The sequence below is a fragment of the Salmo salar genome, chromosome 04 (assembly GCF_965601325.2).
Source record: "Salmo salar chromosome 04, fSalSal1, whole genome shotgun sequence".
Lineage (NCBI taxonomy): Eukaryota > Metazoa > Chordata > Actinopteri > Salmoniformes > Salmonidae > Salmo > Salmo salar.
Genome location: NC_138294.1, coordinates 24,250,363 through 24,273,710, shown reverse-complemented (window position 1 = coordinate 24,273,710; position 23,348 = coordinate 24,250,363). Strand labels below are relative to the sequence as shown.

The window sequence follows — 23,348 nt, the reverse complement described above, 5'->3', positions numbered from 1 at the left end:
TTTGCTGAGTTTATTAGCGGACTAAACACCACTCCACGGTGAAGGAAGTTTTCTAATGAACTTCACCACTAGTTACCATATTAGAGCAACAGCAATGAGAAAACAGTCAGTGGTTGTATTTGATTAACATTTATTGAAAAAGTATTGATTTCAGCAAACCAAAGTAAGTCACGCAACTACAGAGGACAAACATACTTAGGTGGGCGTTGAATATTTTTTGTTGTTGAAAGTATTGACCTTGGTCGAATCAATGTAGTCAGGGCTGGTCTCGGCTCGAAGGTGATGAAGTTCATCAGCAGTGGTGGAGAAAGTATGCAATTTTTATACTTCAGTAAAAGTAAAGATGCCTTGATAGAAAATTACTCAAAAGTGAAAGTCACCCAGTAAAATACTACTTGAGTAAAAGACAAAATATTTGGTTTTAAATATATTTAAGTATCAAAAATAAATGTAATAGCTAAAATATACTTAAGTATTGAAAGGAAAAGTAAACATAAATCATTTCTAATTCCCTATATTAAAAAACGATGGCACCATTTTTTTTATTTACGTATAACTATGGGCACACTCCAACACTGACTTAATTTACAAACGAAGCATGTGTTTAGTGAGTCCGCCAGATCAGAGGCAATAGGGATGACCAGGGATGTTCTCTTGATAATAAGTGCATGAATTTGACAATTTTCCTGTCATACTAGCCATTCAAAATGTAACGAGTACTGAGTACTTTCGACTGTCACGGAAAATCTATGGAGTAGAAAGTACATTATTTTCTTTAGGAATGTAGTAAAGTAAAAGTTGTCAAAAAATATAAATAGTAAAGTACAGATACCCCCAAAAAACGACTTAAGTAGTACTTTAAAGTATATTCACTTAAGTACTTTACACCACTGTTCATCAGAAACAAACTTCACCGTGGATTTTAGTCCCCTAGGATAAAAAAAAAAGATACACCATGAGAACGTTCATGTAAAACCGGGAGGTGTATGTTATTGGGTCTGAATGTAAAATGTTGCAACTGTGGTGGGCATCATATTCCCGACTTCCCTGAGTGCCCTGTTAGGGTGAAAGGTTGAGGTGTCAAGGATCAGGGCTGTCCAGCAGATCTCCTATGTGGAGCTGGGGAGAGAGTCTAAGGGGCAAGTGGCCACAGCGCTAAGAAATGGCGGTGGATGCACAACAGCCCGTTGTAAATGTTCCTCATCAGTCAAGAGATCTGGATACAGTCATTGTGAAGGTGGATTTTGTAACGCTTATTGCCACAGTTATTAATTGTACTGTTCAAGTGTCCAAGAAATCATGTTGCTGATAAGTATTAGGGGCATCAATATTTCAAGGTAGAAGCACGGCAAGGATACTGTCGTTGGAAGATGGCACGACCTTCGAGACTCTTTTCTGATTCCAATGTTTGATTTTAACAGAAAAGCAGGTTGATTTTGAACAGTTGAATTTTATTTTTGATCGTTTGACTTATCCACCCATACAGTAGGTGGCGACATGCACATAAGTGTTGCGGAAGCCATTAAACCAGAAAAGAATAATTAAAAACCCTTTTTTCGCCAGTGTAAACGGAAGTTAACATTGACCAAGAACAATTTCTTACGGTAGCGTTTTTATTGTTATTTAGACGTTTATAAACACCCTGGAACTCAATATGAATCCTTTAACTGCTCAGCATCACATACTTACCCCCAGGTAGTCTTTAATTCGCGTTGTAGACAGGACGATTTATGTTATCTAGCTAGCTAGCTGCTAACGTTAGCTAACAATGGCTAACTGTATGATTTTTCACACTCAAATAGCCTCCATCATGGAGGTGCTAGCGAATGCTGCCGTGGCAGAGATCTGTAAACTCGTAGACGACGACTATGCAGTGGTTCGTTTGGAAATAACTCAAAGCCAGAAAGAAAACAGGGCATTGCGGAGGAAATTACAGCTACAGGAACTGAAGGTGGCACGGGAGCGCGCAGAGAGGACAGCGCGAGAGCGCGTCCTCGCCAGTCGTCCCAGTAGTGTCAAGATCCTCGACCGATACAGAGGCATGGCAAGAGGTACATTTTGATGTTGCAGAAGGCAGAGGCTGCCGCCCGGTTCCTCTCTGCGCATGTGTTCAGATGTGTGACCCAGAATTGGATCTTGGTCACTGTTTGGATAGTATGCAATACTTACCCTGATTACCAATACTTAACCATCTTGAAAATGTTTTTATTTTTATTTGACCAGGCTTCACAAAGTGCTAGTGATATTTTGCACAAATACAAAATATAATATTCTTACCAGATTCTTGATTTTACTGAATGTCCTGTTGTCATATTTAATTTAAATAATATGATGCATGGAACAATAAATAGTATATCAAGAAGTGATCCCTTACATCCTAGACAGTTTCAATAGTGTACAATATAACATTGAGCATTGTCAGTACCTCATTTAACCACCCATTTCCCCCAATCATTCTCTCAGGTGAAGGACATCTCGCTCGAGGCCACAGGAGCTTTGTGAAGCCAGCGGGACACAATACATTGAGAGATGACCAACCAATCACTGTTGATGAGGGGAGTGGAACCTCAACCCAGCACGTTATCATGATAGAGGTTAGTGTAATAGTATTACATCAAAATTACAGTACATCAAATGTGGCCAGTTTATTTAAGAAAGGCTCCCCTCGGCTATTAATTTGCTTACATGTACATCCTTATATATCTAACATATGGGAGCTTGTGAATCTTCCCTGAGATATTGTTATCCAATTAAACTAATTTACCGGTAATAACCTCTTCTCTTCTTGTGTCAGTCTGCAGATCCTGGTGTCAAGCTGGAGAGGACTGAAGGAGAGGAGGTCCCACGGCACAGCAGAGTCATCCAGTCTGGAGAAGCGGCTGGAGTGGCGTCCCCTGTAGCCACAGAGGACCTCACCGCACCCCAGCCCAGGACCCGACGCAGCATCACGGAGGTCAGTGGAACGCCGAACGCCGTCCTCAAGTCAGAGACCGACACAGAGACTTTAACTGTAACACAAAGGCTTTTACACACAGGATCTAACCACAGGTCAGAACCAGAGGGGCTGGGGAGACTGGGCTGTCCTCCTGCTCCTGGCTCAGAATATTTACTTTACAATAACCTGAGCTCGAGGGCGGTTCAAGTTAATTCCCATCGAGATTCAGGTGACGTGTTAGAGGCTTGCAGTGAGCTGTCCTGTTCTTACGCAACAGAAATGGACCCTGTCAACATATCCTTGGGTTTAGAGACCCAGACTGATCTGTCTAGAGGGGACTGGAACCAGTACAGTAGTAGTGTGTACTCTGAAGGGTGCCTAGATAAGAAAGGGGAGGTTATAGTCATTGATGAAGTGACTGTGAAAGTGGAGGGTGATGCTCCTCCCACATGGAATGTGGATGAGACTCACTTAGGAGAAGGACACTCAGAAGGCAGAGATTTCTTAGATTACAGGGAAAGCTTAGAGACAAATCTAAATGTCGCTACCCACTCCCCTTTACACGCGTTCAGGGATCGAGACCCAGTATCCACATTGATGGGGCCTTCCAATTCACACGGCCGTGTCCTTTTCGATCAGGTATTGAACTCAAACGACAGGGCTAGAGCCCAGGCTCAGGGAGGGGGAGCCACATCAGACAATAGTAAAGAGAAACGGTTCCTCTGCATGTTCTGTAACAAAGGCTTCAGCTGCATCCAGAAGGTGGAGATCCACCAGAGGGTCCACACAGGGGAGAAACCCTTCAGCTGTACCCAGTGTCACATGCGCTTCACCCAGGCTGGTGACTTGAAGAGGCACCAGAGGGTCCACACAGGAGAGAAACCCTTCAGCTGTACTCAGTGTCAGATGCGCTTCTCCCACTCATCCAGCCTGAAGAGGCACCAGAGGGTCCACACAAGGGAAAACCCTAAAGCTACCCTCAGTGTCAGAAAAGGTTCACCCACTAGAACCAGCTAAAGGTGCATCTGAAGATCCACACAGGAAAAAGGCTGTTTGCCTGTACTCACTGTGGGAAGAGGTTCTCAGAGAGGAGCTACCTCAGGATACACCAGCAGAAAAAACATTCCACTCTGTAACATGGAAAGTAACCATTCCACTCAATAGCTTCCGAAGTTTAGATCAAATTCTGCATTAAAGACAAAGATACATTTTCATTGTCAGCAGAAAATATCCACAGATGCATTTAGAATAGGAAGACTATCATTTTTCAGTGTTGGAATATTCCTGGGTAGAATATTGCATCCAGACGTGTGAGATAGATATATATGCCTAAAAAGTGTGTTTCATATTGTGTTTGTGCGGTGTAGGCTATGTTCATACAGATTGAGACACTACATTTTAAATTTACATTTGAGTAATTTAGCAGGCACTCTTGTCCAGGGTGAATTACAGTTAATACATTCATTTTAAGAAAGCTGGGTTCAACAACCACAACACAGTCGTAGCAAGTACATTTTCCCTAAATAAAGTCAGTGCTAGTAGGAAGAAGCCTTATTTTTTTGTCAGGGACTCTGCTGTCCTAGCTTCAGGGGCAAGCTGGTTCCATCATTGGGGTGCCAGGACAGAAAGAGTTTTGACTGGACTGAGCGGGAGCTGATCCCTCGTAGGGGTGGGACGGTGAAGAGAACAGAGGTTGCAGAATGGAGTGCTCGGGTTGGGGTGTAGGATTTGAGCATAGCCTGAAGGTAGGGAGGGGTAGTTCCCCTTGCTGCTCTGTAGGCAACCGTTATGGTCTTGTAGTGGATGAGAACTTTGACTTGAAGCCAGTGGAGTGGGCCGAGGAGTGGGGTGACCTGGGAGAACTTGGGAAGGTTGAACACCAGGCAGACTGCAGTGTTCTGGATAAGTTGCAGGGGTTTGATGGCACAAGCAGGGAGCCCATCCAACAGAGAGTTGCAGTAGTCTAGACTGGAGATGACAAGAGCCTGGATTAGGGCCTGTTCCCCTTCTTGAGTGAGGAAGGGTCGTACTCTACGGATGTTGTAGAGCATGAACCTTGGAGCGGGTCAGGGCTTCCCCGGAAGGAAGAGCTGTTCCGGCTTGTGGAGCTTGAGGTGGTGGGCAGACATCCAAGCTGAGATGTCTGCCAGGTACGTAGAGAGACACGTGTATGTGTGATTTTCATATGGTGTATTTAACACTTGTTTATGTTTAATAAACACAATGGGACTTTTCATTCTAAGACTTTTATTGAGACTCTCTTTAATATACATCACATCTGATCTCACCCTACTCTGCATATACCCGACAGCACTTTATAACCAATATACACTTACTAAATATACCTACACATACCCACACACTAACAAACACCTACTGTATACATCAAAATAATTAAGTCAGGTTTGATGATTACTTGACTTATCATAGCTGACTTATATTTACCCACAACATCATATTTATGTCCAGCATGATGGGTTTAACAACAATGAAGTCATTCTGTAACTACAGTATAGGACTCAAACATAGTGGGGATGGGTAAATACTCCGGGGCCATACTTGAACATTAGAAACTGTTTAATTGTAAAAAAAAAAAAAAATGGCTCTGTTTCTGTGCATTTGCCAATTAAAATAATTGATTTACTTGCATGTGATTTAAAATATTTTTTATTTAATCTTTATTTAACTAGGCAAGTCAGTTAAGAAGAAATTCTTATTTTACAACGATGGCCTACCCCGGCCAAACCCTCCCCTAACCAGGACGACGCTGGCCCAATTGTTGCGCCGCCCTATGGTACTCCCGATCACGGCCGGTTGTGATACAGCCCGGGATTGAACCAGGGTCTGTAGTGACTCCTCTAGCACTGAGATGCAGTGCCTTAGACCACTGTGCCACTTGGGAGCCCAAAATTGTAACTGGTCCCATCAGATAATCTGCTGCACGTTAGTCCTATGCTAACCTCACCAGATCACAGTCATTATTTCCTGGAACAAGTTCTGCATCAGCCAATTATAAATGTTGACACAGATTGAGGTGAACAAACACTACCATAAGAGTGACTTTGAAGTCAAGCACTCTCGTTATTATCCTACAAATGGCAGTATTGCAGTAACAGTGTTGGTTAGTTTTTTAAAATGTGATCACGAGTCCGGACTCAAACCCACGTTGGCGTGTATCCACACTTGAGGAAAGTTTATAGTGTGTCTTCTAAAGCAGGGCCGGTCCTAGCTTTTGGGGGCCCTAAGCGAGATTTAGTTGGGGGGGGCCCACCACCTCACGGCAAAACATTTTAGTGGTCCCCTTTGACGGCAGGGAGAGAATTTCAGTTTTAAAGTTCCTGCAATTCTACACATTTTGCCATGGGGTGTATGCCGCTTGTGCCTTGGACCGGCACTGTTCTACAATACACCTGTCAATCAACAGATCAACGCATCCTACTGCACGCCGTAGGCCTATTAATAAGGTGGTAACACAAGACCATTCAGTGCTTTCAGGGTGTCCATAGTCATAGAGACAACTGAAAGTAAGAAGCTAGATATTAGGCTTACACTAATTGTGTGAAGGGAAGTGCAGGCAAAACATTTTATGAGTAGCTTCTTGTTAGAGTCCCTCTTGCTGACTGACACACAGGCTACTGGCACTGCTACATAAAGCCTGTTGCTACTATAGGCTATATTACATAGAATTGTAGGCTACATTTCCATGTACAATGTTTTAGATGCATTTTTATAATCATCTACTTTTTCACATTGTGTTATTTGAGTCGAGGGCCCACAGTGGAGCGCTTTTTCCTCAAAATGAAATCCTTGCCTCGAGGGGGATTCAAACTAGCAGCCATCGTACCTTGCCGTCTCTGGGCTTACTGCCTTAGTGGATCACACCACCAGTTAGTGATGGCAGTAAGGGTAAATTACGACTATTTGACAAGACCACGAGTCTTCGACTTTGAATATAAACGTACATGTTGTATAATCCTCCTACATCTTCATTGCGGAACATTGTCTAACATTAGTACTATTAGCTAGTAGCCTTGTCAAGGATGCATCAATGCAATATTGGCACACAACATTTTGTTACAGACCAACGGAACATAAGGCAACCTTGAATTTGTCGGTTTAAAATATCCCTCTGGTGGCCAGGGTTGACCTATTTTAAGAAATACCATTTGTTGCTGGATATAAAGTCTAAGATCTTTTGATAGGCTGATGTGGCATTTTGTTCCAGAAAATAATCAGTCATCTGGTGATGTTAGCATAGGGCTAACATGTACCAGATTATCTGATGGGACCAGCTACAATGCAGCGTTCCATCACGTGCAAGTAAATTGACAATTTTAATTGTCTGATGCACATTTTGTGACAGAGCAACTGTTTGAATGTAAACTGTTTCTAGTGTTCACAAGTATGGCCCATCCATCATTAAAGTGTGTTTATCTGTGTGTATGTATCTGAGGGAGTGTATGTCTGTGTAATCTGTATCACCTGTCTCTTCCAGGAGGAGGAGGGTCCAGAGGTGCTGCTGGTGAAGGAGGAGGGCTGTGAGGAGGGTCTGGGGAACACTAAGGGGACCATGGTCATAGATGACAACCAGACTACACCTCTTCCTGAACCCACAGAGGAACCAGCTGAGCAGCACAGGACCACACACAGTCTCACTGAGGTGAGCCCACTGTAAACTACTGTCTGAATGGTATTAGGTCAGGGCCCGTATTCACTAAGCCTCTCAGAGAAGAGGTGCTGATCTAGGATCAGTTTTGCCTTTTAGATCATAATGAATAAGACTATATGGAAATATCCTAGATCAGCACTCCTACTCAGACTCTTTTGTGGATACGGGCCCAGGTCTTGATACATTTTTGTCTTAAGTGTGGGATCATGTCTTCGTATGATCAAACCATTAAAGAGTGTCAAGTAATCAAATGAACTAACACGTTTGCATAGTATCAAATGAATTAATACGTTTGCATAGTATTCACGTATGCATAGTATTCACAGCAATCCCTCATTGCTCCATAGAAGGGTGCTCATATCAGATTTCTTGATCCAACATCCTCTCACTCTGTATCTCTTACAGTCAGTAGACATGGAGGATGGGAAGCCTGATCTGCTGCTGGTCAAAGAGGAGACAATAGAAGATGGACCAGAGAGCATTGACCTGCTGAGTGGACTAAAGATGGGGGAGCAAGGTAAGGTAGAAATACATATAGCCTACATACAGTAATAGATCTTCAATGGGATTAGACATTTGCCTAGATAGTTTTTTCTTAAATCAATAGAACTTATGTTTACATACAAAACCACACATTATAATGTACGAACTTGACTAATTGTTTTTCTTTGTAAAGTCTATTTTCTAACCTCTTCCTGCAGGTGGTTGGTTGGAGGCTAACAGAGGAGACTGGGCGTCCATCTTGGATTCCCAGACCCAGACGGGTGCAACCAAGGGACCAGGGGACAATGTCACTGAGCAGGCCAGGACTAGAGACGACATAGTGGAGGTCAGTGGATGGGACAGTGTCCTCAACTATGGGCTGGGGAACAACACTGTTAACCACAACCAGAAACAAACAGTCGAACACAAAACAACAACTGAACTTAGTCTCCATGACAACAGACTGGCTGAGACCAGGGCGAGGCGTAGATTTGGTCTGCGGGGACAGAGAGGTGTCCGTATGAGAACAGACACAGACTCGGTTAGCGATGCTCCATCCTGCTCCTATAGTTGTGATTCAGAGAGACTGATGGCGCCTCAGGTTAACCCCCTAACAGGTGCTGCCTTCAGCCTGCCTTCTATAGGATCTATCAACTGGAATATGGACCCTGCCACAACACAGACACTCCCTGGCCTTCATCCTCCTCACACTCTTCTGTTAAACCAGACCTCAGATAATGCCAGTGCCTCAACACTAAATGGCTACACAAGCCCATTGACAAATGACAGTAGTAGTAACGCTATCAGTAGATCCGGTGGCAGAGAGAAGCGCTTCCCATGTTCATTCTGTGGGAAATCCTTCAGTTTCCCCAAACAGATGGAGATCCACCAGAGGATGCACACAGGGGAGAAACCATTCGGTTGCCACCTGTGCCGGGCTAGTTTCTCCCAATCATCCAACCTGAAGAGGCACCAGAGGGTCCACACAGGGGAGAAACCCTACAGCTGTCCCCAGTGTGAGAAGAGGTTCTCACGCCAGCACGATATGAAGATGCACCTGAAGGTCCACACTTGAGAGAGGCCGTTCACCTGTACACACTGCGGGGAAAGGTTCTCAGAGGAGCTACCTTAGGATACACTAGCAGAATTTGTACATGGCCCACGAATACTGTATACCCACTGGGTACACCACATCATTTCAACATGGATAATTGGGTAATATTTGGTAGATACGTTGATCAATGAGATTCCAACCTATTTTCACCCACTCAAAATGACTGCTAAAAGTTTGTTGAATTCCCAATGTTATCACTATGCTTTCAACCATCTAAAAGTAAAACCAAATTCTATGTCAGATTTTTGGTTTAGTTTTTATCTATGTGTTATCACTGCATTTTCAACCTTTTAAAATCACACTAAAGTTAAAATGGGAATACATTGTCAGATATTTTGTTTATTTATACAATAACTTAATGTGTAATGAATATGATTGATCTAATAGCACAACCAAATGACCTGGAGTTTCCGACAACTTAAGGTGTTGCCCACCACATTCAGCCAAGTGTGTGCAACATCCTAAGGTGTCGGAAACTAGTGGTGGAAAATGTTGTTTTATTACGACAGTACACATTTTTTTTTTTTTAAATCCACCCCCGTTGCTGACCATTTAAAGCTAGTTAAGGAGGAAAATGATGCCTTTGCAGCCTGAATAGAGGATGCTTTATGTACAAGCTGGTCCACTGGGGAATCTAGTGTATTATTGGGAATGCACATCAGTCCTAGACGATAGTGCAGATCTAGCGGCTGGCTGTCCTGTAGTGGTGCACTGTAGCGGTGCAATTGCCCTCATACTTGAGACACTGGCGATCTCATAAAACAACTATCTTAACTTGAAATTGGTGATGACTATTTGGATATCTCTCTTAGCAACCTAGATGTTGTTTCAGCAATAAGGCATGAGAACCTGGGGGTTATCGTGTGTTAACTCCCGACTAAGGGCTGTTCTTATGCCCAAGATGAAGCCAAGGGCCGGGAATACAGCCCTTAGGAGGGAGTTGTCACACAATAATTCCCGGGTTCTCATGCCTTATTTATTTTATAAAACATTTGCCAACATATGTATATATTTTGTAAATAGATCTAAATCAAATAAGGTATTTTAAGTAGTTTGATTTAATCTTATTCTTAAACTTTTATTTTTGGTTGATGTGAATCAACATTTATTATTAATTTATAGATTCCATTTGAAACCAACCGAAGTTTGAAAACTCGAGGCCTATATGTATTGTCTATTTCTAGTTTAAAACTGGGCTGAATTGAAACAATAGCCGTTGATGACTTTCCAAATGCTATATTAGAGGCCTACAGTAAATAGCATCATTGATGATATGATTGATGAACTATGGTTACATTTCATTTGCTCTGTGTAACCTGTCCTTTAGAATGACTTCCATAGCAACAGTGAATCTATCAAGTGGACATTTCTCAACAATCATTCTAACGATAGCACATTGGTAACAGTCAATGACGAATATCAAAGCTAAGCAGGGCTTGTAGATAGATCAACTCTCTAGCCTATTGTTTTTTTTTTCTTAAAGTGGATATTACTTTGAAGATGAAGTTGTTTCAAAGGTAAAAATAAAAAAGATTATTCGTTTGACTTTTTTCAAATGCAAAGTATTTGCCACAGATTCCACGTCACAATACGTTGACAAATGACGTTGAAACAACGTTGATTTAACCTGTTTGTGCCCAGTGGGTAGTGAGGTGTAATATAGTACTAGTTAGTTTGTAGTTAATTCTGTTGGTTTGGGATGTAGGAGGGAACTGGATGAGGTGAACTGAGGAAAGAATGAGTATGATGAGACAGTAGATGATGTGGTGATGGTTGGTGTGATGGTGTCTGTAAAAATGCTTCACTGATGAAGAGTGAAACTGGGCCTTTAGGTTGATACTGATGTTTTATAGTGAGGAAATGATAGTGCCTTAATTCATGTTTACTTGACATGAAGCTGTGTAATGTAATATTGAACCTTTAACTAAGTATTGTAAAATTAATTTGATCAAAATTTTGATTTAATCTTATTCTTAAACTTTTATTTTTGGTTGATGTGAATCAACATTTATTATTATGATAGTACCAGATTTACAGAAAAGGTCAAGTGTTACCATAGTGAGAAGTTATTCTACTTGTCATGTATCGTTTTGAACAATAAAAATGATTCTAATGCCATTTTGTTTAAATTAAATACTAACTTGGTTATTTTGTATCATTGCAGAGACTGTTTGGACTTTTTTTTATACACTTCCAGTCAAAAGTTTTAGAACACCTACTCAGTCAAAGATTTTTCTTTATTTTTACTATTTAACTACATTGTATAACACATATGGAATCATGTAGTAACCAAAAAAGTGTTAAACAAATGAAAATATATTATAGATTTGAAATTCTTCAAATAGCCACAGCTTTCCACACTTTGAAAGTTTCTTTAAGTGCAGTCGCAAAAACCATCAAGCGCTATGATGAAACTGGCTCCCATGAGGACCGCCACAGGAATGGAAGACCCAGAGTTACCTCTGCTGCATAGGATAAGTTCATTAGAGTTACCAGCCTCAGAAATTGCAGCCCAAAATGCTTCAGAGTTCAAGTGACAGACACATCTCAACATCAACTGTTCAGAGGAGACTGTGAATCTGGCCTTCATGGTCGAATTGCTGCAAAGAAACCACTACTAAAGGACATCAATAAGAAGAAGAGACTTGCTTGGACCAAGAAACACGAGCAATGGACATTAGACCGATGGAAATTTGTCCTTTGGTCTGGAGTCCAAATTGGAGATTTTTGGTTCAAACCACCGTGTCTTTCTGAGACGCAGAGTAGGTGAACAGATGATCTCTGCATGTGTATTTCCCACTGTAAAGCATGGAGGAGGTGTAATGGTGCGGTGGTGCTTTGCTGGTGACATGGTCTGTGATTTATTTAGAATTCAAGGCACACGTAACCAGCATGGCTACCACAGCATTCTGCAGCGATATGCCATCCCATCTGGCTTGCGCTTAGTGGGACTATCATTTGTTTTTCAACAGGACAATGACCCAACACACCATCAGGCTGTGTAAGGGCTACCTTCCCAAGAAGGAGAGTGATGGAGTGCTGCATCAGATGACCTGGCCTCCACAATCCCCCGACCTCAACCAAATTGAGATGGTTTGGGATGAGTTGGACTGCAGAGGGAAGGAAAAGCAGCCAACAAGTGCTCAGCATATGTGGGAATTCCTTCAAGACTGTTGGAAAAGCATTCCAGGTGAAGCTGGTTAAGAGAATCCCAAGAGTGTGCAAAGCTGTCATCAAGGAAAAGGGTGGCTATTTGAAGAATCTCAAATATAAAATATTTTGATTTAACACTTTTTTGGTTACGTCATGATTCCATATGTGTTGTTTTGATGTCTTCACTATTATTCTACAATGTAGAAAATAGTAAAAATAAATAAAAACACTTGAATGATTAGGTGTTCTAAAACTTTTGACCGGTAGTGTGTGTGTATATATAAAATTAACTCCAATACCTCCATATTGTTAGGTACCTTTATCACAGTGTTAGTTACGCTTCACTGTGGTTAACATTTTATAATATGTCATGTTTCTGTGTGAACAACAAAGTGTTTATTTTATAAACCTTTATATGCTCTTCTGAACAATCTTTGTTTGCAGTCTGCAGTCCATGAAGACCTGCTGATATCCGGTGTTACTGGCGGGAGAGACTGGACAAGTGAAGCGGCTGGTCACAAACCCTGGCGCCGGATCACGACCATGGATCAGGAGCCGTCACTCTTCCTTTCCGAGTCAGAACCAGGACCCAACCGCGAGGGACAGAGATTCCACCACAATCACTACATAGAAAACAACCAGTGGACAGGAGGACTGAACAACCTCAGTCCTGGTGGTCATCAGAGTGACAGAGGCTCCAGTCAGCAGCCCAGACCCTTCCCTTCACAGTCTCAGTGCAGGGATGAAGCAAGGCCTGGGGCTGATGGAGATAGACCCTCCTGTTCCTTTGATACAAACACCACAGTATCCATGATTAACAGAGCAGGTTACCCTGGGCTTCAGCCTTCACAGAATGTGGTGGGAGACCCCCCTGGTGGTAGTCTATCAACAAATCTGTCTTTTCCTTCAGGGTCTCATCTAATGTCTAGTGACTGGGTTCATAGAAAACTGAGAAACACTAGACCCAGGTCATCTCATGGTTACCCCACAAATACAGACAGGGTCATGATGGGTGTTCACCACGAGGGGTACTTAACGTATAACACAGCACACAATCCCAACAACACCCAAACAATGGCTAGAGGTCAAGGAGGGAGCTCAAAGACTAACCACCTGAGTGTGGTGGCTCCTGCTGCTACCACCCCCGGTGTCGTTGCGTCACAATGTGGGAAGTTGAGCATTAGAACTGACTCAGACAAGCCGTACGCGTGCCCCACATGTGGGAAGTGCTTTGCCCATGCAAACTATGTGAAGACGCATCAAACCGTTCACACCAAGGACAAGCCCTTCAAGTGCAAACTATGTTACAAGAGCTTCGCCTTCCTGACGAGCCTGATCAGACATAGGAGTGTCCACAATGGGGACAAATTGTAGCAGTGTGGCTTGAGATGTACGCAGTGGATTTCTTTGAACTATTCTTTAGCTAAAATATTATAGTTATCATGTCTAGTGTCTTGGGGTAAGATGGTAATTAACCACATACCCCTCAATAACCCTTTGTTAACTTGTCATTTGAAACAGGCTTGTGTAAATACCTGTTTTTAGAGAGTTGTTCACACACAACTAAATAGTAAGCTTACTTAGACGTAATAAAGTCATTATTTTCTACTCTATTCTTTCTAAACAAGTCTGGCCTGAGTTTGAAAGATACTGATGAATAGGAGATTAGATTTATAATAAGCAGTACCGTATTTCAGAGAACAGCGCGCATACCTTTTTCAATTAACCACACCCTTTGCACTATGACGCCAACCCATAAGATCCTTTTCACTTCAGTGTAAACGGAAGTGAACAGTGACCAAGAACATTTTCCCCGAAAGCGCTTTTGTTATTTACACGTTTATTAACACCATGGAACTTAAAATATGACTAATTTAACTGCACAGCATTACATTAGTTACCTCAGGTAGTGTTTAATCCGCGTTGGAGACAGGACTTGGTTGATAGCTAGCAAGCGTTACTTACAAAATTTAACTGCTAACAATGGCTAACTGTATGGTTTTTCACACTCAAATAGCCTCCATTATGGAGGTGCTAGCAAATGCAGCCGTGGCAGACATATGTAAACTCGTAGACGACGACTATGCAGTGTTTCGTTTGGAAATAACTCAAAGCCAGAAAGAAAACAGGGCATTGCGGAGGAAACTACAGCTACTGGAAATGAAGGTGGCACGGGAGCGCGTCCTCGCCAGTCCCAGTAGTGTCAAGATCCTCGACCGATACAGAGGACTGGCAAGAGGTACATTTTGCAGGCGGAGCAGTGTTAATGTTTGGTTTGGTCTAGTCATTTTGACAAACCATTTAGCCTTATAAAATATAATTAAGTCGCATTTTTGTCGTTTGAATGATTTAGTTAAGTTATTGACAACTAAATTCCCTTTCATTTTAGTCACATCACATTTGTATTGTCTCATTAACCTATAGTAAACATAAATCACTGACTTCCATGTACACATACATAGCCTTGTCCTACCAACATATATTTTTCTGCACAACATCCTATTCTCTTCCCAACAGCAGAAATATGACAAACATAGACAGTGTACAAAACATTAGGAACACCTTCCAAATGTTTGCCCTTAGAACAGCAACAATTTGTTGGGGCATGGACTCAAGGTGCCAAGCTTTCCCCTGGGATGTTGGCCTATGTTGACTCCAATGCTTCCCACAGTTGTCAAGTTGGCTGGATGTCCTTTGGGTGGTGGACCATTCTTTATACACACAGGAAACTGTTGAGCATTACCTTATTTATTTTACAGCATATTGGGTGACAGTCATTAATATTCCTTTCACCCAGCTCAATGTAACTTTGATAGGTTTAGGTTACTACATGATACTCAAATCTGCCCTATACCCATCATGAGGTTGCTACAACCTAGCCTATGAATGAAAGTTTACAATGTAGGTGCACAGGTCGAGAGAAACATTTGAGTAATCAAGGTGACAGACAGTGACACATTCAATACTGCCTTGTACACTCTTGCCTGCATCTAGCTGATCTAGGGTGTAATCCAACAGTCGCAAACAAGAGTTTCTATTGTACAATTTCTGGTATGTTTATCCCCGTTCCGTTTAAGAAACGTTTTTCAACAGAATCTGCGGAATTAATACACCCCTGATCACATGCAAACACAGTTCACTTTCATAGCAGCCACATACAAACAGCATAATCACTTTTCTCGTTAATTTCTTCTCGCATCTACGCGTTTCGCTTGCGGCCTTTAGTGCACAACACATCAGCTGTCTGTGACCCAGGCTGTGTGACCAGGCAACAAAACCTTTCCAAGCCAAACGTTCATATCATAATCGCTACACACAGCCTACATCGTTGTCAACTTAGCTACTAGAACTATCATGTTAATAAACCCGCTACAATCATGCAGTACAGTTAGCAAGCAGTTTAGCAGTTACACTGTCAGGCCCCGGTGGCATTAAATGAAAACCAAAAGCTTACCTTGACTTCGGAAAGTTAGTGTTGGCTAGCCATAGCCAGCTAGCTAACATGGCATCCCTCCCTGTTTGAGATGGGTGTTTGAGTAGGCTAAACTAGCTAGCTGCATTTGCTAGCAAATGAATTTGTTCAAAACTCTCCAACTATTGTCTTTCTCTCTGAGTCAACTAATTTTATGCACTGCAGTGCTAGCAAGCTGATGCTTATGCTTTCAATACTAGATTCATTCTCTGATCCTTTGATTGGGTGGACATGTCAGTTCATGCTGCAAGAGCTCTGATAGGTTGGAGGACTGCCTCCAGAAGTTGTCATGATTATTGTGAAAGTCTATGGAAAGGGGTAGAACCAAGAGCTTCCTAGGTTTTGTATTGAAGTCAATTATTTGGTCAAATGTGAATATATTTAGTATAGTTTTATCTTAAAAGGATAACTTTTTTCAGGTTTAACTTTCTTTATTTAATGAAATTCACTGAGGGAGGTCCTCCCCTTCCTCGTGATGAACCTCCACCGATCAGATGAAAACATGACTGGTTGTGTTTATACCACAATAAAATGTAATACATTTTAAAAGTTAAATAGCAAATCTTTACGACTAGGTCCACAGAGATCCTGTTGAATTAATAGCGATTCTATGATTAAGCTCGTCCATACCGGGAATAAATTAAATCTACTTTCACCCCTGATTATATAAGAATTATCTGGCCATGTAAATTCCTAATTCAGGCTACATAGATAACACATTACATACAAAACAAAAAGACACACACAAGTGCAGAGCGAGAGTAGTGTTTCGCCCAGTGATGTAGTAGAGTCACTAAACCTTGAGTCCCCTGTGCTCAAGTCACGTCACAAGTCCCTATGGCTGAAGTTGGACCAGGACTCGGGCACTGGGACTTTAAGTGCTCAAGTCTGAGTCACTGGGTCCACATTAACTCAAAAGTTATTTACCCAGTCAGATATAGCGTAGTGGCAAAAGGAATTTAGCAACTAGTCTCTTGTAATCAGCCAACCGCATCCCATTCCAGCCATCACTTACCTGCTTCTCTCCGTCCGCCCTTCATGCTCATCTATTCCTCCATCATTCAAAAAAGTAAAATTTAGCTGTGATGCCGAGCAGGGATGCAGTCCCTGATCAGTTATCTGTTGTTACATTTGATACATTGGAGCAGCTCCTAGAGTGAGCAAAGTTGATACATTGTATATCTTTTCATCCTTGGTATAACCAGTGCACAGGCCAGTCTGGGTAGGCTTTGCAAGTTCGTTGTCACGCAGCAGTGCCAGAGAAGAAAAACAGCTTTGTAACAAGCATGTGTGCAGATTTACAGCAAATAAAACTGCTCATCTCTAAGCTCAAATGGTAAAAAAAATAAAAATATGACCTGCGATTTCGTGCACATTTGATGTAATTTCACAAACCATGTCGTGGGCCGTGTTAAACTAGTCCTTGGCCGATAATTACTGGTTTGATAACAAACATTGTTCAGTCATGTTACCTAGCTAGCTAACAACCTGGTAACTTGACAGTAGGTCTAGGCAAATTTGATCGGCACTGGAAGAAAGGAAAAGGGTCTGCTACTCATGAGATCTGCTTCAAAGGTAGGATTCATATGGGCCTAATGCAACCCTAAAATATATTTAAAAAAATAGATTACCCTTCTGGTGCTCGATACGTTGTTTTGCGGCTAACGTTTTTAAAGTTGGGAGCAGTATGTGTTTGTGGGAGAGAGACAGAGTGTGAGTGAGTTACAACTGAAGAGTAAAGAAGGTTTCATGCAGTGTTTCCTCCTTACTGCCACAATGACATGCAGATCATTATGCATGTGTATTCCTAAAGAAGGAATATCAGTGACAGGTTTATTGTGTAGCACGTGCATAGCGTTTAGAAAAACAGGAACAAGCGTTGGAGGGGACGGAGCGAACAGGACGCTAGGCCACTGAATCTTTCTGCCGTGGTATTGCGATACTTGGCCTGGTATCGTTTGTAAAATGTTGGTATCGTGACAACACTACAGCTAATAGGGATGAGGTCAGTGACCTGGAAACCTCTCCCTCAACGTCAGCAAGACAAAGGACCTGATCACGGACTACAGGAAACCGAGGCCCAGTAGTTGGAGTATCAAGTAACTCGGTGTCCACATCACTAAGGAATTAGCATGGTCCACAAACACCAACCCAGTTGTGAAGAAGGTACGACAACGCCTCTTCTCCCTCAGGAGACTGAAAAGATTTGACATGGGCCCTCAGATAGTACAGCTGCACTATTCTACAGCTGCACAATTGAGAGAACCTTGACTGGCTGCATCACCGTTTGATATGGCAGCTGCTTGGCATCAGACCCAGGGAGGAAGAAAGGCCCAACCCCGAGGAAAATCTGACTCCCTCCAGCAGGTGGCGTTTGATAATTTTCGCCCACCAAGCAAGGAATTTTTTGTAGGGACGTCAGTTGAATTTTGCCAACAAAAAATGTTATGGCTTATTTTCTACGTGAGCTTTATTTGATCGAATAGAAGCTTCGTAATGCTTAAGTTGTTACGAGTGTAAGTAGGACGTGACATCACGGCAACTTTGGAGAAAAAAACCCATTTGACATCGGAATTGTCTCTAGATGGCTATTATTGTCATGAGGAATATTCAAAAAAGGATTACAATAATGAGACGTATCCACCAATCCAAAGAAAGGATAGTCGGGTGCTATACAGCCCTCCGTGCCGCTTTGTGGACAACAACTCCCATTGTTAGGGCGGAGAGACGTGTTTCTTGTCAGTATATCCATAATCTTTGTCGCTCTTCCGTGATCCGGAAACCGATAAGTGGTCGAGGAGCGTGTCAATCACTGACGTAAAATAAGAACTGGAGACTGCATTTAAAATGTCTGACCGCAGTTTAAGGTAATCAACTCATGTTCGCATACGCCGACTCCTGGACCGTCTATATCTGGGTTGCATCTGGTTTATACAGACTAACGTTAGATGCGCACAAGAACTCAGTGGGCACAGGTAGCAGCGACGACGTCACCCCAAAACATGGCAGACATTGGGTGGATATAAAATGTTTATCTTTGGCTGTGAGTGATTTATTATATTTTTTTTATATAATTCAATGGATGTTTTGGGACTAAAGTGTTTTAGAGAAGTGCGATTAGACAATTCCTATGGAAATTGCCTTAATCTGCCACACCCCCTTTGAATCAGCTGTTGTACTTCCAGAGGAGAAAAGCATGCACACATTACGTTTGATATGCTACTTGTCCTTTTATCGATTAAATGTCTTGCGCAGCTAACTTCATTTGTTTTTATCGCATTACATATTTATTTTGGGATCTACCTGTCATTTGCCTGATGGAAATTGTGGAGAAGCAGATTCTCATTTCATACAAGCACATTTTCGTCCACGTTCAATCTCCTCGCCGGCTCTCCTCGATTACCTTTGGCCTATTTCAAAAGGAGGCGAGAGGACTCCGGAACATTTAGAAAGGCCTTTGTCTCCGTCCAGTAGCCGAACGAGATTGCGTGAAGATGACGTACGGTGTAATAAAATACGTCACGATGTCGCGAGGACATGTCGCCCCGTTCCCCTCTGCACATGTGTTCAAATGTGTTAACCAGAATTGGGTCTTGGTCAGTTTTTGGATAGTAATAAATAATTCCCCTGATTACTTATCTTGTGCAAAGACATTATCATATTCTAACCAGATTCTTGATTTACTGCATTTCCTATTATTTAGTCAATTAAAACCGTGTGACACATGGAAAATAATACAATCAATAAATAGTATACCAGGAAGTTATGAGTGTTACCTTACATCCTTGTCTGTTCTAGACAGTATCAATAAATATATTGTTGAGCATTGACAGTAGCTAACCTAACCACCTCTTTTCCCCCAATCACTCTCTCAGGTGAAGGACAGCTCACTGGAGGCTACAGGAGCTTTGTGAAGCCAGCAGGACACAATACATGGAGAGATGACCAACCAATCACTGTTGATGAGGGGAGTGGAACCTCAACCCAGCACGTAATCGTGATAGAGGTTAGAGCGCATTCCCTTTGACATTGTTATCCAATTCAACTCATGTACCGGTAATAAACTCCTCTCTTCATGTGTCAGTCTGAAGATGCAGAGGCTGCAGGCCCTGGAGCATCGTCTCTGGTCAAGCAGGAGGGGTCTGAAGGAGAAGAGGACTCATGGCACAGCAGAGACATCCAGACTGGAGCAGCATCTGGGGTGCCCCCTGTAGCCACGGAGGACCCCACATCGCCTACCCAGTCCAGGATCCGACACCGCATCACGGAGGTCAGTGGAATGCCGAATTCCGCCCTCAAGTCAGAGACCGACACCAAGACATTAACTGAAACACACAGGCTATTACACACCGGAACTGACCACAGATCAGACCCAGAGAGACTGGGGCTGGGGCCACTCGGCTGTCCTCCTGCTCCCGGTTCCGAATACTTACCGGTATTTCACCAGAGCCAGAAGACGGTTCATTCCCGTGAAGATGGTGATGCGTTAGAAACTGCCGTTGATGATCCGTCTTGTTCTTACTCTACAGAGATGGACCCTGGCAACATGCCCTTGGGATTAGAGACACAGACTGATCTGTCTAGAGGGGACTGGAACCGGTACAGTAGTAGTGTATACTCTGAAGGGTGCCTAGATAAGAAAGGGGAAGTTATAGTCATTGATGAAGTGACTGTGAAAATGGAGGGTGACATTCCTCTCACATGGAATGCAGATAGTCACCTAGGTGACGGACACTCACAAGGCAGAGACTTCTTAGATTACAGGGAAAGCTTAGAGACAATTCCAAATAACGTGACCCACTCCCCTTTACACACGCTCAGGGATCGAGACCCAGTGTCCACATCGATGGGACCTTCCGATTCACACAGCCTTTTCGATCAGGTATTGAACTCAAACGACAGCGCTAGAGCCCAGGCTCAGGGAGGGAGAGCCACATCAGACAGTAGTAAAGAGAAACGGTTCCTCTGCATGTTCTGTAGCAAAGGCTTCAGCTGTCCTCAAAAGGTGGAGATTCACCAGAGATTCCACACAGGGGTGAAACCCTTCAGCTGTAACCAGTGTCACATGTCCTTTGCCCAGGCTGGTGACCTGAAGAGGCACCAGAGGGTCCACACAGGGGAGAAACCCTACAGCTGCCCACAGTGTGAGAAGAGGTTCTCCCGCCTGGACAAGCTGAAGATGCACCTGAAAGTCCACACAGGAGAGAGGCCGTTCGCCTGTACGCACTGCAGGAAGAGGTTCTCAGAGAGGAGCTACCTCAGGATACACCAGCAGAAAAACCATTCCACTCTATAACATAGAAAGTAACATTCCACTCCATAGCTTCTGAGGTTTAGATCAAACCCTGTATTAAAGAGAAAATAATACTTTTTATTGTTGTCAGCAGAAAAGATCCACAGATGAATTTGTAGTGACGAGAGTAACAGATTTCAGTGTTGAATATCCCTGGGTAGAATATTGCATCCAGACATTGTGTGATATGTAAGCCTAAATAGTCTGTTACATATTGTGTTTGTACTGTGTAGGCAATATGATGTTTCCAAATGCCTATTTCATTACTTCCATTAAACTACTTTATTTTTTTCACCCAAGACATTCTTAATGAGAAAATGAATTACGTTTTTCAAGTTCATGCAGATTTTTAGTTGAGACTTGTATGTGTGATTTTCATATGGTGTATTTAACACTTGTTTATGTTTAATAAACACAAAATGGGACTTTTCATTCTAAGACTTTCATTGAAACTGTCTTTAATATACATCACATCTGATCTCACCCTATTCTGCATACACCCAACAGCACTTTATAACCAATATACACTTACTAAATATACCTACACATACCCACACACTAACAAACACCTACTGTATACGTCAAAATAGTTTAGTCATGTTTGTCTGATGATGACTTTTGGCAATTTCTACCCACAACATCATATTTATGTCCATGATGAGTTTAACAACAATGAAGTCATTCTATAACTACAGTATAGGACTCAAATGTAGTGTGGATGGGTAAACACTATGTTTAAAGTGTGTTTATTATCGGTGTGTGCGTGCGTATGTACCTGAGGGAGTGTATAACTGTGTAATCTGTATCATCTGTCTCTTCCAGGAGGAGGAGGGTCCAGAGGTGCTGCTGGTGAAGGAGGAGTGTCTGGGGAACCCTGAGGGGACCATGGTCATGGAGGATAACCAGACTACATCTCCTGAACCCACAGAGGAAAAAAAAATAGCATTTCTGCTTCTGTGGATCTGTAAGTGTGGGACCATGTCTTTGAATTGTCAAACCATTAAAGAATTTCAAATAATCAAATCAATGTACACGTTGCATAGTATGAAATCAACTAACATGTTTGCATAGTACTCATAGCAATCCCTCACTGCCCAATGAGAAGATGCTCCATAGCAGGATGCTTATATCTGATTTCTTGATCCAACATCCTCTCACTCTGTATCTCTTACAGTCAGTAGACATGGAGGATGGGAAGCCTGATCTGCTGTTAGTCAAAAAATACATTATCTAAGATTGAATACCAAATATCATCAGTCATAAAAGTGTAAGTAATCGCTCAGCACTACCCACCAGCACCACCTAAAGGGGCACCAGAGAGTCCACTCATGGGAAAAACCCTACAGCTGCCCCCAGTGTGAGGAGAGGATCTCTCGCCAGGACCAGCTGAAGATGCACCTGAATGTCCACATGGGAGAGAGGAGCTACCTCCGGATACACTAGCAGAAAATGCTCAAGAACCATGTATAGTGTATGTAATGTAGAACTAATTAGTTAATTCTGTTGGTTTTGGATGTAGGAGGGAACTGGATGAGGTGAACTGAGGAAATAATGAGTATGATGAGGCAGATAGATTATATGGTGGTGGTTGGTGTGATGGTGTGTGTAAAAATGCTTCACTGATGAAGAGTGACAACCTTGTCCTGTTTGATGTTGGTGTTTTATAATGATGAAATGATAGTGCGTTAATTCATGTTTACTTGACAGGAAGTTAAGATAAAGAACGATAGAGATAAGAACATAAAGATGTGTGTAATGTTGAACCTTTTCCAAAGTATTCTGAAGTGTATTTTATCAAAGCGAGGGTATTTTTTACAATAAACTCCAATGGCTGCAAATTGTTTGGTACTTGAATCACAGTCATAGAGATGGCCTTGACTGTGGTTAACATTTTATAATATCATGTCATGTTTCTGTGTTCAAGAAAGAGTATCTTATATAAACCTTTATGCTTTTCTGAAATTGTCTGGTCACAAACCCTGGCCCTGGATCAGTACCCTGTATCAGGAGCAATCGCTCTTCCTTCCCGAGTCACAACCAGGACTGAACCACAAGGGACAGAGACTCCACCACCACACAGAACACAACCAGTGGACAGGTGGACTGAACAACCTCAGTCCTGGTGGTCATCAGAGAGACAGAGGCTCCAGTCAGGGATCCAGTCTGCAGACCAGACCCTTCTCTTCACAGTCTCAGTGCAGGGATGAAGCAGGGCCTGGGACTGATAAA

The 23,348-nt window shown here is 42.4% G+C and overlaps 2 protein-coding genes across 4 annotated transcripts; both read left to right on the top strand.

Moving 5' to 3' along the window:
- Positions 1-121: 121 nt before the first annotated feature.
- LOC106602404 (uncharacterized) lies at positions 122-13,967 on the top strand. Of its 2 annotated transcripts, XM_045717558.2 has the most exons (7): positions 122-2,051; positions 2,464-2,594; positions 2,795-2,953; positions 7,431-7,595; positions 8,010-8,121; positions 8,306-8,433; positions 12,799-13,967. In XM_045717558.2, the coding sequence occupies exons 1-7, from the start codon at positions 1,769-1,771 to the stop codon at positions 13,726-13,728; spliced, it is 1,908 nt and encodes a 635-aa protein (XP_045573514.2). In that variant the 5' UTR covers positions 122-1,768; the 3' UTR covers positions 13,729-13,967. The 2 variants fall into 2 exon arrangements, with proteins under 2 accessions (XP_045573514.2, XP_045573512.2); XM_045717556.2 differs by lacking the exon at positions 12,799-13,967 and having other exon boundaries at positions 8,306-11,364.
- A 145-nt stretch (positions 13,968-14,112) lies between these two features.
- LOC145850165 (uncharacterized) lies at positions 14,113-22,957 on the top strand. 2 transcript variants are annotated; one of them, XM_082974197.1, is made up of 5 exons: positions 14,116-14,593; positions 19,702-19,832; positions 19,911-20,096; positions 21,942-22,083; positions 22,294-22,957. In XM_082974197.1, exons 1-5 carry the CDS (start codon positions 14,338-14,340, stop codon positions 22,320-22,322), a joined length of 744 nt encoding a protein of 247 aa, XP_082830323.1. In that variant the 5' UTR covers positions 14,116-14,337; the 3' UTR covers positions 22,323-22,957. The 2 variants fall into 2 exon arrangements, with proteins under 2 accessions (XP_082830322.1, XP_082830323.1); XM_082974196.1 differs by lacking the exons at positions 21,942-22,083; positions 22,294-22,957 and having other exon boundaries at positions 14,113-14,593; positions 19,911-21,551.
- The last annotated feature ends 391 nt before the right edge of the window (positions 22,958-23,348 follow it).

Coding starts and splice junctions, on each gene's coding strand:
- LOC106602404 (XM_045717558.2), top strand. CDS start 1,769: ATGGCTAACTGTATGATTTTTCACACTCAAATAGCCTCCATCATGGAG. Junction 2,052..2,463: donor ATACAGAGGCATGGCAAGAG/GTACATTTTGAT, acceptor TCATTCTCTCAG/GTGAAGGACATCTCGCTCGA. Junction 8,434..12,798: donor CTAGAGACGACATAGTGGAG/GTCAGTGGATGG, acceptor CTTTGTTTGCAG/TCTGCAGTCCATGAAGACCT.
- LOC145850165 (XM_082974196.1), top strand. CDS start 14,338: ATGGCTAACTGTATGGTTTTTCACACTCAAATAGCCTCCATTATGGAG. Junction 14,594..19,701: donor ATACAGAGGACTGGCAAGAG/GTACATTTTGCA, acceptor TCACTCTCTCAG/GTGAAGGACAGCTCACTGGA. Junction 19,833..19,910: donor AGCACGTAATCGTGATAGAG/GTTAGAGCGCAT, acceptor TTCATGTGTCAG/TCTGAAGATGCAGAGGCTGC.